This window comes from Biomphalaria glabrata, chromosome 15 (assembly GCF_947242115.1).
Source record: "Biomphalaria glabrata chromosome 15, xgBioGlab47.1, whole genome shotgun sequence".
NCBI classification, from domain to species: Eukaryota; Metazoa; Mollusca; class Gastropoda; family Planorbidae; genus Biomphalaria; species Biomphalaria glabrata.
The window spans coordinates 22,854,078-22,870,743 of record NC_074725.1 but is presented as its reverse complement, the minus strand read 5'-3'; the positions used below and the strand labels follow the sequence as shown (position 1 = coordinate 22,870,743).

The following is a 16,666-nucleotide window of genomic DNA, read 5'->3' as shown; positions in this document are numbered from 1 at the left end:
ATAGAATGAAAATTAATTGATATGCTTATTATACTAATTAAAACAAGACAAGGAACCTGTAAAACCATAACAACACAATATGCGTACAATTAACATTGGAGTGCCAAACCCTTTCTACTAGCCCCCCCCCCCCCCCTCAACCTCAAAACACTCATAATTAAACACATATCCCCGGCAACACATTTGAACAGCTTCACTCTGCTGACCACGGGACAATAGGACAAAATATGCACAAATAGTCCAGTGGAATGCCCAGACGTCAGGGAGCCAAAGGTCCCCCACAATGGTCGTCACGTTGTCCCGATCCAGCCATCCCCACACATTTCACACTGACACACACACACACACACGTAGAAATGCCACAGCATTCCAAATCTCTCGACAACAACCCAAATACAATAGCACTACACGCACACACACACGGAAAGATAATAGACCGATAATGACTATAATAAGCACAAATACAATACAGACTTGGGGCTGAAGGTATGCCAATTAACCCTGGCTTACGCCCGCCATGTTTAAATAATTCATTCAGTGAGTTGCTTACTTTTAGCCGTGTTACTGGTTTCTTGTATAAAGAAATGTTTCTTTTATCAAACTTTTGGCGATTAATTCCCCAATTTAATTAGGAAGTTTTTCTTTTTGTTTCGTTGCAATTTTCAAAAACCCTCACCACCTGCTCGGTTAGTACAAATAAGGACGTAACAGAACTGAGTATAAATGTTTGATCCCACCGGTTATAAATCTGAGGTTTTTGATCTCACTGGTTACAAGTTAAAATGTGAGGTGTTTAGCTTCTATGGTTTGAATTTTTATGAAATGTTTGACCCCACTGATTACAAATAAGAGGATTTTTGAACCCCACTGATTATAAATAAGAGGTCTTCAAATCCACTGATTATGAATATGAGGTGTTTGACTCGGTTTAGTATAAAAAGTTGGACCCATTGAGTATAAATCTGGGATGTATGACTCTACTACGTATCAATACTTAGTGAAACATTGTACATATTGCCGATAAGTGACCGGAAATAAAACGGAGCGTAGCCATGGAGATGAATAATTAATGTCTTACTTGAGTCAGAAGAAAAGTCAAAGAGGATGTCTGCTGGGTAATATCGATTATCTAGAGTAAGTCTAATGACGTTGTAATAGCATTACACTGTTGTTATGGTGTGTGTGTGTGTGTTTCCATGGTGACGGTGGGAAGAGGTTAGAGCTTTGGTTGCGGATGATGCAAGATAGGTGACATTGTTGTCAGTGGTCTTAGGACAGGCGACTTCAGAACGTGAGACTGAAAGGTTGTGTGTGCCAGGTTTTTGTTCAAAGAAAATAGTATTACTTAAGTCTAGTACATTTATTTTATCTCATATCAACTTGATTTTGTCTATATTATAATAAAAGTTATATTTGATATTTTTCACGTTTTTTTTTTGTATTAGTTAAGCAATATTACACCTACCGCGATTTAGTTGTCTACCAGCAGTTTGGTGCTACAATGCAACTACTGTCCACAACACCAGTGATTAGAAGAGATTAAAAAAAAGAGGGGTGGGGAGATACAGTGGTCCAAGACCACAAGAAACAAAGCGTGTGCTCACTATTAGGCACGCCTTTGATACCATGAAAAAAAGTTTGAGCATATTTTCAAAAAAATGCATTACCTTCTGCTGAAAATTGTAGTCATTGATATTTGAAAGGCTACACAGTGTTGGCCACCATGCGAGGCAAGACAAACAACCTAAAGATCTGAAGGCCTGTCATTAACGAGAGCGTTGCGAGGGTAGAATAGCTACCAACCTCTTTTATTGTCCACAGCTTTTGTAGAAATAAAAAAAAAAACTAATTTGTACTACTTATTTAAAATTCTAATCCCAGTACCAAAGCTCTGACCACTGGGTCAACCATTCTATTGCAGACATATTTACTGGAACATGTGTAAATGTGATGTACATTGAAAGACCAACTGAAAGGAAGATCGAATAAATAAATAAACAAATCTAGAGAATCGCCTCTGGCTGTAGGTTAGAAAAGATCTGATGGAATGGTAGCATTGGGTAATTGACTTTTTTTTTTTCTTTATAGATAAACATCGGACTGCGGCGTAAACGTGTGAAACTAGTGAGTCTAGCGCCCCGGGGGCAACTTTTTGTCTTTTCTTTACCCCCTTGCTTTTTTTTTTTAATTTTCGAAAAATCAAAATATCAAAAGTGATTTTCTTTTAGCTTAACATTAAATCGGTATGCTTAATTCGGTTCCACGACAATTCGTTCACTGACATATCGCTCACAGACCGTCACTTAACTACAGTTTCATCATGTAGGCCTTCTTTTACTCTTATGTCCATTATGCTGTTATAAAAGCGGTCCAGATGTTTTATAATTGACATACCTGTTCCATCATGCCGTTATGGTCAGCACTGTTTAGGGCCTTCCTCTACCTCTACCTCCCCTCTCCTTTTATATCTACCCATTCAGCTCTAGTTAAAACCTAATTGAGTGGTAGACAGATGGGCGGCTCTAGAAGTAATACAACTTTATCGGACAGGGGAACCATCAGTTATAAAATGAGAAAATGTTCATTGACAAGTTTTTTTTACATTCATCTACGCCTTGCAAAACATTGGTGATAGTTTTTTTTTTGTTTGTTATCTTATTATTTATTTATTTATATTTATGTATTTGTTTACATTTTTTTCACTAAACTTGACATAGGCCTACCTAGTGGACATTTTTACTATATAGTAAACAATGAATATTAAAGAATAAAAAAAAATATCAAGGAAACTGGGATTAAATTATTTTTTTGTGGAAATAATTGCTTTAATCTCGTGGAACCGTATCACATTAAGAAGTGAATCTGATACGAACAGCACAGTACCCCATTATTCGGTACCAAAAGACCTACTATTCCTGATCCTAACATTGGCCTAGGTCTAGTCATTGTACGATTCAACGAGTAAAGTCATAGGAATTCTAGTCTTGATTCTAGATCTAGGCTAGTCTAGTCATTCTAGCTATAGTTCTAGATCTAGGCTAGTCTAGTCATTCTAGCTATAGTTCTAGATCTAGGCTAGTCTAGTCATTCTAGCTATAGTTCTAGATCTAGGCTAGTCTAGTCATTCTAGCTATAGTTCTAGATCTAGGGTAGTCTAGTCATTCTAGCTATAGTTCTAGATCTAGGCTAGTCTAGTCATTCTAGCTATAGTTCTAGATCTAGGCTAGTCTAGTCATTCTAGCTATAGTTCTAGATCTAGGCTAGTCTAGTCATTCTAGCTATAGTTCTAGATCTAGGCTAGTCTAGTCATTCTAGCTATAGTTCTAGATCTAGGCTAGTCTAGTCATTCTAGCTATAGTTCTAGATCTAGGCTAGTCTAGTCATTCTAGCTATAGTTCTAGATCTAGGCTAGTCTAGTCATTCTAGCTATAGTTCTAGATCTAGTTCTAGACTAGAACTATTTGTCGGTGAACGAATTCTCGTGTCCCCGCTGAATTATTATGTGGGCTTCATTCTTATACTATGGGATTCAGTGTTATCCCTGGGATTCAGTGTTATATCCGTGGTATTGAGTATTCTATCTGTGGGTTTGAGCAATTTCTGTGTTTTTGTTCTCCTTGTTATATTTGTGGGAAATGTATTACATAAGATAAGAAGATAAGCGCTTAAGTAAGGAGGATAACAAGGTACCGAGAGGAACGGCACATACAAATAAATTGAAAAAAAAAAAAAGGAAAAAAAGGGGACTTAAAAAAAAAACAACAAAGTTTATCTAAGGGAAAGAACCGCCAATTACTGCGATTTATCTAAAAATGTCACGGTTTAGTTCCATTTCTGTCGTAATTAATTAGTACTTATTGATTGATTAGGTAATTGTTTAATTTTAGGATAGATTGATGGAAGGTTAGGACAACAAATGTAATAAGGGGATTAAATCCATATTTACATCTACATCTCATTAAGTAGCAGTTATTCCCCTTATTTCGATATCAAACAAAATAGTTAATCACCAATAAATAATTAACTAATTAATTGGTTAATATTGTTTTTATTGATTCATGGATTGTCAGGTACAATGAATGATTGTGCAAAGTTTCAACTTGATCCTAGAATGGGAAACGGCAAAAAAATATGTTCAAACTTTTTACCAGACAGACAGACCGACAGAGTTGATATAAGCTTTGTAAAAACAATCAAAAACTCTCTCCTTAGAAAAAAAAGTTGACGAGTTTGACTCATTTAGAATAAGTAGCTGATAGATCATATCACTCCGCTATCGCAAATAAGTAGCTGATAGATCATATCCCTCCGCTATCGCAAAGTTGAATAAAAAACGGACAAATTTAATGACCTGCCTCCCAGGAGGTCACCTTTTCCTCCCCACCTAAAACCGGCCCTGACTGCATGAGCAGCGACCCTAAATCTAACCCCCCAACATGCTCCTTTCATCACCAGACACTAGCTCACAGCCGCTCGCGTGGCATGTGTAGATAACAGGGGTCAGGAAGCTGCTCATCAACTGACCCGCGCGAGCGAAGATATAGTTGGACGAGCGGTCTAACGAGGGAGAGAAATTGGTTTGGATGGAAACTTGCGGCTTCTTCGAGAGTACCGAACTTGACACGACATTATCAGCTCGTTACAACGGAACATCCAAGTTTTAAATCAGTTTCATACAATTTACATACATTTAAAATGTGTTCAATTTAGATTTTGAAGCTGTAGCTTCTGCAAACGAGAAGTTACTTCCCTTTAATTGACATTAATCATAATGCCATATTTCTTTGACTTAGTTGTTGTTTTTTTTTCCTTTTTCCACTTCGAAAGCTTTAAGTTATGACAGACAAAGAAGAATTCGTGTTATTTTGGCAATGGCAAAAGTTTGACCATCAATTTTTAATATCTCCCTGGCAGAGCTTTTCAAGAGTTGATCTAGATGCAAACCTTTCATAGTGCTTTCTTCTATAAATATTTTTACATTTTCATACATTTTCTATAAACATTGTTAAATTTTCATCTAATAGGCGGCACGAATTTCATAGAAGATGAGTAGATTTAGGGAACATGTCAACAATCCTAACAATAAGAAATCGTGTGGAAAGTATTTAGTCAAAAAAATAAAAACAGTTTCTACTATTTAAAAAACTATTAAAAACAAAGCCGGCATTAAGTTCTCTAATAAAAACATAAAGAGTGCTTACGATTTGTATCTGCTGTTGACTGAATGACATTTTGTGCTTTAATGAGGCACAGCTTGCTGGAGGATTAGTTAGTAAAGCAGGTTCTTAAGTGAGCTAAGATATACAAATAGTTTACGGCAGACAGATTATATAGATAGACATAGATAGATAGATAGACAGATAGGCAGACAGACAGACAGACAGACAGACAGACAGACAGACATAGACAGACAGACAGACAGATAGATAGATAGATAGATGGATGGATGGATGGATGGACGGACGGACAGACAGACAGACAGACAGACAGACAGACAGACAGACAGACAGACAGACAGACAGACAGACAGACAGATAGATAGATAGATAGATAGATAGATAGATAGATAGATAGATAGATAGATAGATAGATTGATTGAAAGGCAGCAAAACGACTTCAACTTGAATGAATGAACTAAATATGTCAAGCTAACGACATTCCACGAGTACTTTGCTATGAGCCAAGAGGACGAGACTATATATGTAGAGGGCCTTAATACCAGAGCGGATGGGGTCAAACATCTGCAATATTTGCTATAAGGCAGGGGGAGATAATTGGAAACTAAATGCTAACAAGGCAACTCTATCGTAATGAAGAATTGACCTTTACGGGAAACAGAACGATGCAGCGGTTCCCATCTTTTCGAGGTGATGAGGCAACATTCATAGACTGTGAAAAAAAAAGGATAGGGATGAAATTATTTAATGACATTTTATGCAGATATTTCTTGGCTGAGCGGCAGAAGAGGGAACGGCGTTTGTGGCTCAAGCGCGATCTTATTTCTGAATGAAATGAAATAATGTGAGAGTGACCAGTGAGGGGGGGGGGGAGGATTTAAGAGATGGAGGTAGGGCAAGTAGTCAACAGGAATCTTGAATTGTAAGCCTCAGACATTTCTTCGGAAACGGATACTGTTACCCTTAGTCCCAAAAACCCCCGCAGTACGGCATGAAATGAGCGTTCAAACTCGGGATCGATGTCACGACCTTCACACGACACAGGCCTGACCCCCTAAAAAAAATTATCTAGGCAAGGATTGGGGGGGGGGGGGGTAATTAGCCTTATTTGTTAAACATCAATGGTTTTAATTGAAACTAGTGAAGAAAACCAGTCAGACCGGGGGCGGTGGCGTGAATTCCCTCCCCTTACTTCGCTCTTCTATCTTCCGAGTACACGCCGACACTGAGTCGCGGCACGTGTACATAATGCAACACACATGTCCATCGTGATAATGTTACTAATGATATTATATCATTGATATATGGTGGACAATATATCGATTTGACACTTTATGGTTGCTGACCACAGTGGCGGACGGTGTTATGGAGTGTGTGTGTATGTGTGTGTTTCTATGGCGACGGCGGGAAAAGGTTAGCTTTGCAGTGTGAATGAGGCATTGTCGTCAGCGGTGTTAGACTGTCAGAGTGAAAAGGGGTCTTTTTGTAGTGAGTTAGATTTTGTTCAGAATACCATTTTATATTATTACTAAAGTCTACTACATTGATTTTCCTCTCAAGTTAAATTTGTCTACATTGTAATAAAAGTTCCATTAAGCATAAGTGTTAAGAAAGGAAGTTATTTAAGCTATTTCCAGTTTTTACAAGTCAAAATTTAATGCGCCCACAGCAGTTTAGTTGTCTACCAGCAGTTTGGTGCTACAAGTTAACGACTGGCCACAACGGATGGTCAACAATCAGAGGAAAAAAAGGGACGAAACTACGGAAAAAGGAGGCGATCTGTCAAAAAAAAAAAAAGGGGGGGGGCAATTACATCCCTTGGACACTCGCCATTTTGAAAACGTTTGTAATATAGAGGAGAGAATGAAGCTTTTTCCGACGTCATGCTGGGTCTGGGAGTAGGAGGGATCTTGAGGGGGGGGGTGAGATTAAGTGCGCATGTATAACTACTTAATGAACGTCACATTGGCATGATGACACGTCACGCTTGACTAGATTCACAGCCACCAAGTTATAAGTTAGACGGCGAGAGCATGATAAAACCTTTATCAATAATTGACAAAGCTGAAGAAAACACTGCTCAAAGTTTAGAATTAGAGTGGTAGTGCCCCCCCCCCCCCACCGCTTTCTTTCTCTCTCTCTCTCTCTCCTTCTTTTAAACCTACCGGAAATAAGGAAATAATCTATAACTCTGTGGGCTGGGTGCTATGTGTTCAAGTCTTGGTCTTCGCTATTGTGATTATTGAAAGGATCCCAACTTGTTAACCCAATAATCAGGTTACTTTTTTTTTAACGCTTCAAAGCCTCAAACATGAATTTATACTTACACAGGTGTCTTGATCTATCTATTGACGCTAAGACACGACAGTCTGAGGTTTTGATCCATAATTCCCTGCGAGAAATCGACTTGGACTCGAGCAAAAACATGTTCAAGTGGCCACGTGACATCCCAAAAGATGTAATGTAATGTTTGGCGTCTCAGTGTTTTGTGGTCAACATTTCATAACATTTACTGATAATATAGAATCAAGGATAGTGCCTCAGTGAAAGTGAATAGGCAATAAATTATCATTCAGACGCGTAACTTGTAACCTGTATGCTGGATATCCTTGTTTCTCCCTTTCAGATCTTGATATCTATAGGGCAGATGATGTTTCTTTGGCCAACGGTTAACGAGCAGGGTGTCATGTGGCCAGTACAACGACCAACCGCCTTTACTTTCCCCAACTAGAACCAGGTACCCATTAGAGTTGGGTGGAATCATGAAAATCCTAAAAATTCATAAATTTTAAATCCCAGGATTCACCGAGATTCGAACCGAGGAGCCCAAGTTCGGAAGCCAAACGCTTAACCACCGTGCCCCCTGGATATCTTTGTATAGGTGAAGAGATAACATGAATATTTAATCTTTCAAAAAAAAATTTTTTAAATAATTGAACACACACTGTTAATATACAATAGAGCTTCATTGCAATAATAAAATCACAAAAAATAGACTCAACATGAGGCTTGAAATGTATTGACTGACTTCGTTTATTGACTTTCCTTATTTTTATATCTTCTCTAAAAAATTACCTTCTCCGATAGACAGGAAAGCACCATAATGTTGTGTTGATAAAAAATCGCTGCCTTTTTTTTAACCCCCCTTCCCCTTTGGCTATTTTTACTTGTATTGGAAAATTACTCTTGTTTCTGGTAATGTAAACATGCTGTTAGTTGTTTGTACAATTAAAACAACAAGGGGTCCACGAGACGACCGAACGGGGTCCGCAGAAAGATGAAAACTGTGCACAATTAAAATACGTTCTTCGCTAAAAGCTTTTTCACTCAGGGGTCCGGTATATAAAGGGGTCCCCGGGTAAAAAAAATTGAGAACCTAAGATCTAGTTTGAAGTTCTTATCTACTTCAATCCTGCTTCATCAATGTCAAAAAACACTTTTTGTTGATGAACTTAACGTGACCACAAGTTACAGACCAAGGTTTTAGAAACTTTGGCTCTGCCGTGTTACAGACTGAAGTTAAAGTTACAGACCATGGTTTTAGAAACTTTGGCTCTGCCGTGTTACAGACTGAAGTTTAAGTTACAGACCAAGGTTTTAGAAACTTTGGCCCAGCCATGTTACAGACTGAAGTTAAAGTTACAGACCAAGGTTTTAGAAACTTTGGCTCTGCCGTGTTACAGACTGAAGTTAAAGTTACAGACCAAGGTTTTAGAAACTTTGGCTCTGCCGTGTTACAGACTGAAGTTAAAGTTACAGACCAAGGTTTTAGAAACTTTGGCCCAGCCATGTTCCAGACTGAAGTTAAAGTTACAGACCAAGGTTTTAGAAACTTTGGCTCTGCCGTGTTACAGACTGAAGTTAAAGTTACAGACCAAGGTTTTAGAAACTTTGGCTCTGCCGTGTTACAGACTGAAGTTAAAGTTACAGACCAAGGTTTTAGAAACTTTGGCCCAGCCATGTTCCAGACTGAAGTTAAAGTTACAGACCAAGGTTTTAGAAACTTTGGCCCAGCCATGTTCCAGACTGAAGTTAAAGTTACAGACCAAGGTTTTAGAAACTTTGGCCCAGCCATGTTCCAGACTGAAGTTAAAGTTACAGACCAAGGTTTTAGAAACTTTGGCCCAGCAGTGTTACAGACTGAAGTTAAAGTTACAGACCAAGGTTTTAGAAACTTTGGCCCAGCAGTGTTACAGACTGAAGTTAAAGTTACAGACCAAGGTTTTAGAAACTTTGGCCCAGCAGTGTTACAGACTGAAGTTAAAGTTACAGACCAAGGTTTTAGAAACTTTGGCCCAGCCATGTTACAGACTGAAGTTAAAGTTACAGACCAAGGTTTTAGAAACTTTGGCCCAGCAGTGTTACAGACTGAAGTTAAAGTTACAGACCAAGGTTTTAGAAACTTTGGCCCAGCAGTGTTACAGACTGAAGTTAAAGTTACAAACTCATGAGAAATGTAAACTAGCCCAGAAAATTGCAAACAGCGTGACTGTCTGTATCCGACAATCTGTCGCTGGTCTGAATTGTAACATTTTTAATGAAATTGTCCACTGAATATTCAAATCATCAGTAACGAACGAACAGTAAATATGTTCGGATTTAAAGAATTAGCCAAATAATTCAAGGGCGTAGATTGAATGAACAAATCGACTGAGTGATGTCCAAACGTTTTCGACCTGGTGTCATTACAAAAATTCCCACAAGTCTCACGGGCAGCACCAACAAAATATTTAAAAAAAAAAACGTCGAGTGGCTTCATTATGCAATGTGAGTAGATGTTTTGAGAGTGCGGAGTGGAGCCCCGTCATGGGTAGTAGTTCAGGCACCCCTCCCTTCGATCAATTTCCCCCCAAAATTTTGTTCCAATAAGGACTCTATGGCCACTATATGTATATATATATAGAGTGATCTTAAAACAATAAGCAAACACGGCACGTTCACAATAAATAATAATGAGAAAATAATATTAAAATACACACAATCGTAAACACTGTAATACAGACAGCCGCTAATCTAATTTAAACCCTAATTCTTACCCGAGGAGGGCCAAAGAGGGAGGATCTGACCTACTTAGGTGAAGACTACTAGGTACGAACTGTGTGTGCCCTGAATCCTTATTTCAGCGCGGTAGTTTACACACGTTACACTTACCGTGGTCTTAGACATGGTTTGAGAATGGCTTGTACAGTCTCTGCTAAGGAAAGGTCATTTAGTGCGTGATGATGCAAATGTACATCAGATCCAACGGCGCGTGATTCCTAGAGCCTAGCTGCAGAACTCCTTGGTGAGTTCCCAGTTAGATCTTAAGAACCAGGGTCTATTAATAATGGCAAGAAACTGTAGCAAAAGATGAGCGAAATTATTTTAAAAAACTCACCCTTGCCTCGGGAGAGATGTACTCTCAGTGTGCGAGCCACGTACATATTTTCACCAGGAGATGATTGCTTCATTGCACGTCACCATTTCATCAATTTAAATTTTAAAAAAGTGATCGGGTGCAGTGGTTCTCGGTATTTTAAGACGCAACACTAGTCACAGACCCACAACGAGAATCAATCAAAGCAACATTCTAAAACGTCATTCACGAGTACCTTCAGTGCTTTCCTCACAAACAAAAAGGAACAAAAATGGCAGCGAACGTCGTGTTGTGTGTGTGGTCCACGCGTCACAGGCTGAGATTCGCTGGTTCAGGCCATGTCAAGGTTAACGCATTTCGACTCTTCCCAAGACAATAGCAGCAGAGAAATTCAATTATTAGATAAGCTTATTCCCTCTGGGAGTCAACTGTTGGACTAAGTCAGACTTAGATGGACCAGACAATACACACACACAATCCAAGTCATTATGAGATTGAAGAAAGGGGGGAAAAAAAGACGTCGCTATTAATGAAAATGTCTCATCTGCTGGAAATGGTGAGACACATGGGACAAACCACATTTGCTTCGTATGTTTCAAGCGATAAACATGTAAAGTTTGATTCGTTTCTTGTGTTCAAAAAGGCACATCTACAGTAGAAAGGCAAGGGGCTTGCAAATATTCTCTAGACAAATTTCTAGTTTTAAAAAAATTTGAAGTACAACAAAGTGATTAGTGGTTAAAATTGAATAACACCTACACCCCCTTTAACATTAAATATAAGCACTTTGTATTGACTCTTTTTTTATATGTCATAAGCTCCAAAGAAATTATTTCTTGTGCAGTTTTATTGAAAAATTATGATGATAAATTGGGTAGAGATCATTGTGAATACATTAAGTGCTCTGCTACTTAATACTTGAAATATCGTAATTATAACTTTGCAAATTCCTTTTATCGGACGATCTTGAGGATCAGAGGATCATTAAATAACGACCTGCTTTGAGAAACCAGTGATTTTACAGATGTATTCCTTAAGATTTGCTGCCCATTCACGAGTGAATTACCTGGATCATTTTCCCAATGCTTAACACTTAATGGACATTCAGTAAGTATACTTAGCCCACGGCACCAGCCTAGGAGAATCAATTAGTGATGAATACACACCAAACACGCATGTCATGGAATATATATAGCGAGAGTGTGTCGAGGTTTTTTATTTTAAAAAAAGGGGCAAAAAAATTATCTAGCAGCGTTTTTTTCCCTCCCTTTTTTTTTTCTCTTAAAAAAAAACAACAAAATAGGGGAAGATAAATTAGCAGCATCCCGCTCAGCGTAGTTTAACTATTCATTGCTACGACAAGCGCTGAGTTGGGTCGATTGGATGCCATATTGATTGAATCTGGGGTCGATCTTCAACTTTCATGTAAGCAAGGCTATTTCGCAGGGAATTGAACGCATGAAAAGTTAAATTATTAAACAATTTAGAGGATTTTCAATTGCACTGGGAATCCATTTTTTTGATATCCGGATGCAGTGAATGACAGATTGTGACGGGTTGGGGGAAATATGAAGTCGTATGACTTTCTTTAAAGAATCATTACAGTTTCCATTTTAAAGGAAGTGAAATGAAAACCTATCAGCTTTTAATTTCACATGAAACTTGCAGAATTGGCAATCCGACACATAGCATATGTGGCGAGGAGGGGGGGGGCAGGGCAGGGAGGTGATAGAGAAGGGAAGAAGCAGTCCTAAAGGTCGCAAGGTCAACGCCTTGATACATTTTATTCGTTTCCAACTGCGCAGCGAGTAGGCTTAAATAATATAAAAAAAACATAATGAAAGAAAAGATCTGTTTCATTTAAATATTAATTTGATAACCCACTACATACGTACGTAACAAAAAAGGATAACCCACTACAAACGTACGTAACAAAAAAGGATAACCCACTACATACGTACGTAACAAAAAAGGATAACCCACTACATACGTACGTAACAAAAAAGGATAACCCACTACATACGTACGTAACAAAAAAGGATAACCCACTACATACGTACGTAACAAAAAAGGATAACCCACTACATACGTACGTAACAAAAAAGGATAACCCACTACATACGTACGTAACAAAAAAGGATAACCCACTACATACGTACGTAACAAAAAAGGATAACCCACCCACAGATTGCATTTTTTTGTCGTCATATAGTATGCCCACGCCGATACCCAAAAATGATTACGCGAGCTTAAGATCGAGGGGGGGGGGGACATTTTAATCCAAAGATATTGCATTGCATGCTGCGAAAGGCCTTGAGCTGGGGGGGGGGGTCATTCACAAGTTTAGCCAAAATGCTGTAATTTACAAGAATCAAAAGGCTCCTCCAAATGAATGCACAGTGTCCTATATCATCGCAGAGACTGCATAGATAAACGTAAACATTCAATAATCCACGCGCCATGCTGTGTTATTTTTAAACCAGCTCTAAAGATAAAGAAAGACAAATATTTACTTCAACTGGTGAAAATGGAATCGTGTTATCGGCGGCACTGATAACAACAACAACAAAGTATAAAGTACAGTTCACCTGTTATAAACATGTCATAAAAAAAATTCAAATCGAATTTTTATTGCACACAAGGCCAATCTTTTCATTATACACATTTTTATTCTTACCCAGATAAATATTTAAACATCTAAAGTCAACCATTTGTGTAACGAAATCACTGACTATCAGTATGAGTCTCATCCAAAATAAAAACGAATCCCAATGCACTATATACGTGATTGAAAGCTAGGATGAGGAAATTTCAACCAAGTCGTCGGGGATTAATTTCTAATTCTGACATCAAAGACAATGAAAGAATTATAATAACGGACCCTCCCACGTTTCTTGCAATGCGGCTAGCTTTGAACTAAATATGCCCCCATTATCTGGACTATCAAATCCGCCCTATTTTAAGCAGATGCATGATCGCTGATCTCCGTTTTATGAACTTGAGATTTAATTGATTTATTGAAGCCGTATTATTGTTGACATGCAACTTGTACCTCACCTGTTCACACTTTGTAAAATGTATGCATATAAAGAAACAAGTACAATCACGTAATGACAATCAAATGTGACACTTGTAACAATAAGTCACTTCCGTCATTTCTATAGCCAGTTTCATCATAAGCCTGTTCATTAAACATTTAGGCAAATGGTAAAGTATTAAGTTCTCGTTAATATTCGAGCTGAAAGGTCAAAGGTCATAGGCACAAGTCCTTGAAAAAGAAAAAAGCTTTAAATCGGAATTTAAGGGGCTGCTCGTGGGTGCACTCGAGTATGAGTGGTCTATTTGACTACTGTAGGAAATATTTCAAGGGGTTGGTAGTTGTTCTGCCCACACAACGCCCTTGTAAAACAAAAAAGGTTCTACGTCGCATCCTTAAAGACTTTGCGTGACTTTAAATGTCCATAAACTACTAATATAGTCTACGTCTACGAATGATGACGCCACCAGTTATAACTAACGTATCTAAATCTAAAAATTTTAAAAAGTACGATATTCATGTGACTACTTCAACAAGAAGTCCTCGTTCTGGCCTCATTAATTAATAGTAATACAAATTTGTTTATCTAATCCCAGTGTCATAAACGCAGAATACAAAGCGAGTGAGTCATGAAAATAAGCATTTAAGTTGATATTTTTGTTTTTTTTGGCACATCGGCACTACACCTCAGTCAATGGTGACTGCTAGAGAACGAGGCATTTATTTAGCACTCTTTAAAAAAAAAAGTAATAAAAGGTCTAAAGAAATCAACGCGATTTTTTTTTTTAAAGTTGTTTTTTTCGGGGCTAGATCTAAAAAAAAAAATGTGTAATTTTTATTTGTAACAATAGTGTTGGCATATTCTTTTTACGAGGAAGTGGAGAGGGCATAAAATGTTTTTTCTTCGAACTATATTTACATGTGCTCTAGCTTCAGGGGGTCTGTTGATGCATTTCATTGTCTTTGTGATTTATGTATTATGTGGCCATAGATAGATCTAGATCTCTCTCTTTTTTTTTTTTGAACGATGACAAATAGAGGAAATGGAAACAAAACGTTTTAATCTGCAAGACTATTAATGATGCTTACATTTTAAACTAAGTTCGATATCTAGATTGTATTTCAAATAATATTTTCTTTAAATAGAAATGTCTAGAATTCTAGATCTAGTATTACTAGAAATTATTTATCATCTTTTGACGGTGCTCTAGATTCTAACCACTATTAGCTCTAAGTTAATATGTTTCTTTTATTGTATGATGTTTCAAACGTTCATTTTAATGATGGGAATGGCCTCGACCTCAAATGTCCTTTAGGGTCATTAGGCATATATATATAATATCTTTTTTTATTTACTTTCTTAAAATTAGCACACAAAAAACAAACAAAAACTTAAATCTATTAAATCTTACACTATCCTAGATATAAAATAGATATCTAATACACTATTTGAGACAAGATAGAATTAAAACACATCTAGTCTAGTCATAAACGTCTAGAGTCTAGATATAGAAGACTAGCTTTAAATGCTAAAATTATTAAACTTAACTTTAAGATTAGCTAAGATATAGATCTAAAATAAACTAGAGATTTTTTATTAACCCTTAAAATTTAAATGGTTAATCACAAACTCATACAAAATGAAATTATTATAAAAGTGTAGAACTTTCTAGATTCTAGATTTATATAATATAATAGATCTTTATCTAGATTCAATGCTTACAGATTAGATATATAGAATATTATATAATCTAAAATAAAAAATCGAATGTCAATGAATGTTTACTCTAGAATCTTTGATCAAAGATTTTCTAGCAAGAGATAGATCTACTGTCTACTTATGTCTTCTAGTCTATTCCTAGTAGATCTCTAGATCAAAATATATAGATCTAGATCTCTAGAATCTAATCTTCAGTATTCTTGAGTATACTATCTATTGAGTATTGAATAGCAATCATTACAGTACTAGACACTTTCTAGACAATAGACTTTTCTTACTAAGTGGGATATACTTATTTTATTATATTATACCATAGGCAATACTAATACAACTAATACTATACTATTATTACTATACTTAGATCTATAATCTATATAAATATAACAGTAACTATATTTAGTAGATCTAATCTAGATCTATATACTTTTTTACTAGATCTAGTCTAGACTAGTTACCTGAAACTGCCTTGAGCGGAACCTCATTTTCATCAAATCCTTTGGCTGCATAAGCTTTCTTAACCTCTATGCAGGCCGTGCTAAGAGTTTGACACTGAGAAAGAGATACTACAAGAAATAGGACATACGCTTTGAAGCATTGTGCCACCGAAAACCATCCAGCGTCGGCCATTTTTTTTAGTTTCCTCCTGCTCGTTGCTTATGGAAATAAAACCCCCCTCGCTCTAACTCCTCGGGTAGATTCAGCACACACAAGTCAAGGTAATCCAATGCAGAAACTAATATCACAGAAATTACGAAATAGAACAATTATGGCTCACATATACATCCATAGAACAAACTTAGCCGCCTCATTTAGATCTAGATCTGTGTTATCTATACATTTTTCTTCAATTATTTTCTTTTAAATTTTATTTTATCACGATCACAGAAAGAAACACACTCATCTCTCTCTCTCTCTCTTCTCTCGTCTGCTAGCAGTCGATCCACAATGAAATGACTTCCACACACAAGGCACACAGCCGTGACACCGAAGCCAGCGAAGCTCTTCCTTTCCCCTCCCTTCTCCTCTGCTGTGCCTAGGCTAAAGGGTTTTCCACACACCGCCCTCGTTTTCACGCTCGTTATTTTGTTTGACGCGATTAACAAAACAAAAAAAGTGTACATCTGTGGGATTTATATTATTTCAGTTCATTAAAAAGCATACCAACAAAATGTAATGAAACACGAAAATTGTAAAATATATATTTTAATTTTAAGAAATTGACAAATAATCTACAAAGGGGTTTTGACAAATGGAATTCCAGCCGCTTCAACATTCTTTACAGTGTTTTTTTTTTCCTTCATTGACCTAGGCTTACAGTGCCTCTTCGTGCGCTGATTGGTCGCTTTCTTTTTAGGACGAAATGTTAAAACCATTCA

General features: G+C 37.2%; 1 protein-coding gene across 1 annotated transcript in view; it reads right to left on the bottom strand.

Moving 5' to 3' along the window:
* The window catches only part of LOC106066482 (glypican-6-like), a 120,027-nt gene extending 103,722 nt beyond the window's left edge, over window positions 1–16,305 (bottom strand). Inside the window, exon 1 of the mRNA XM_013225519.2 lies at window positions 15,746–16,305. Coding sequence (XP_013080973.1) covers window positions 15,746–15,917 — 172 coding nt within the window. The 5' untranslated portion in view covers window positions 15,918–16,305. The remainder of the gene's footprint in view (window positions 1–15,745) is intronic.
* Between the last annotated feature and the right edge of the window lie 361 nt (window positions 16,306–16,666).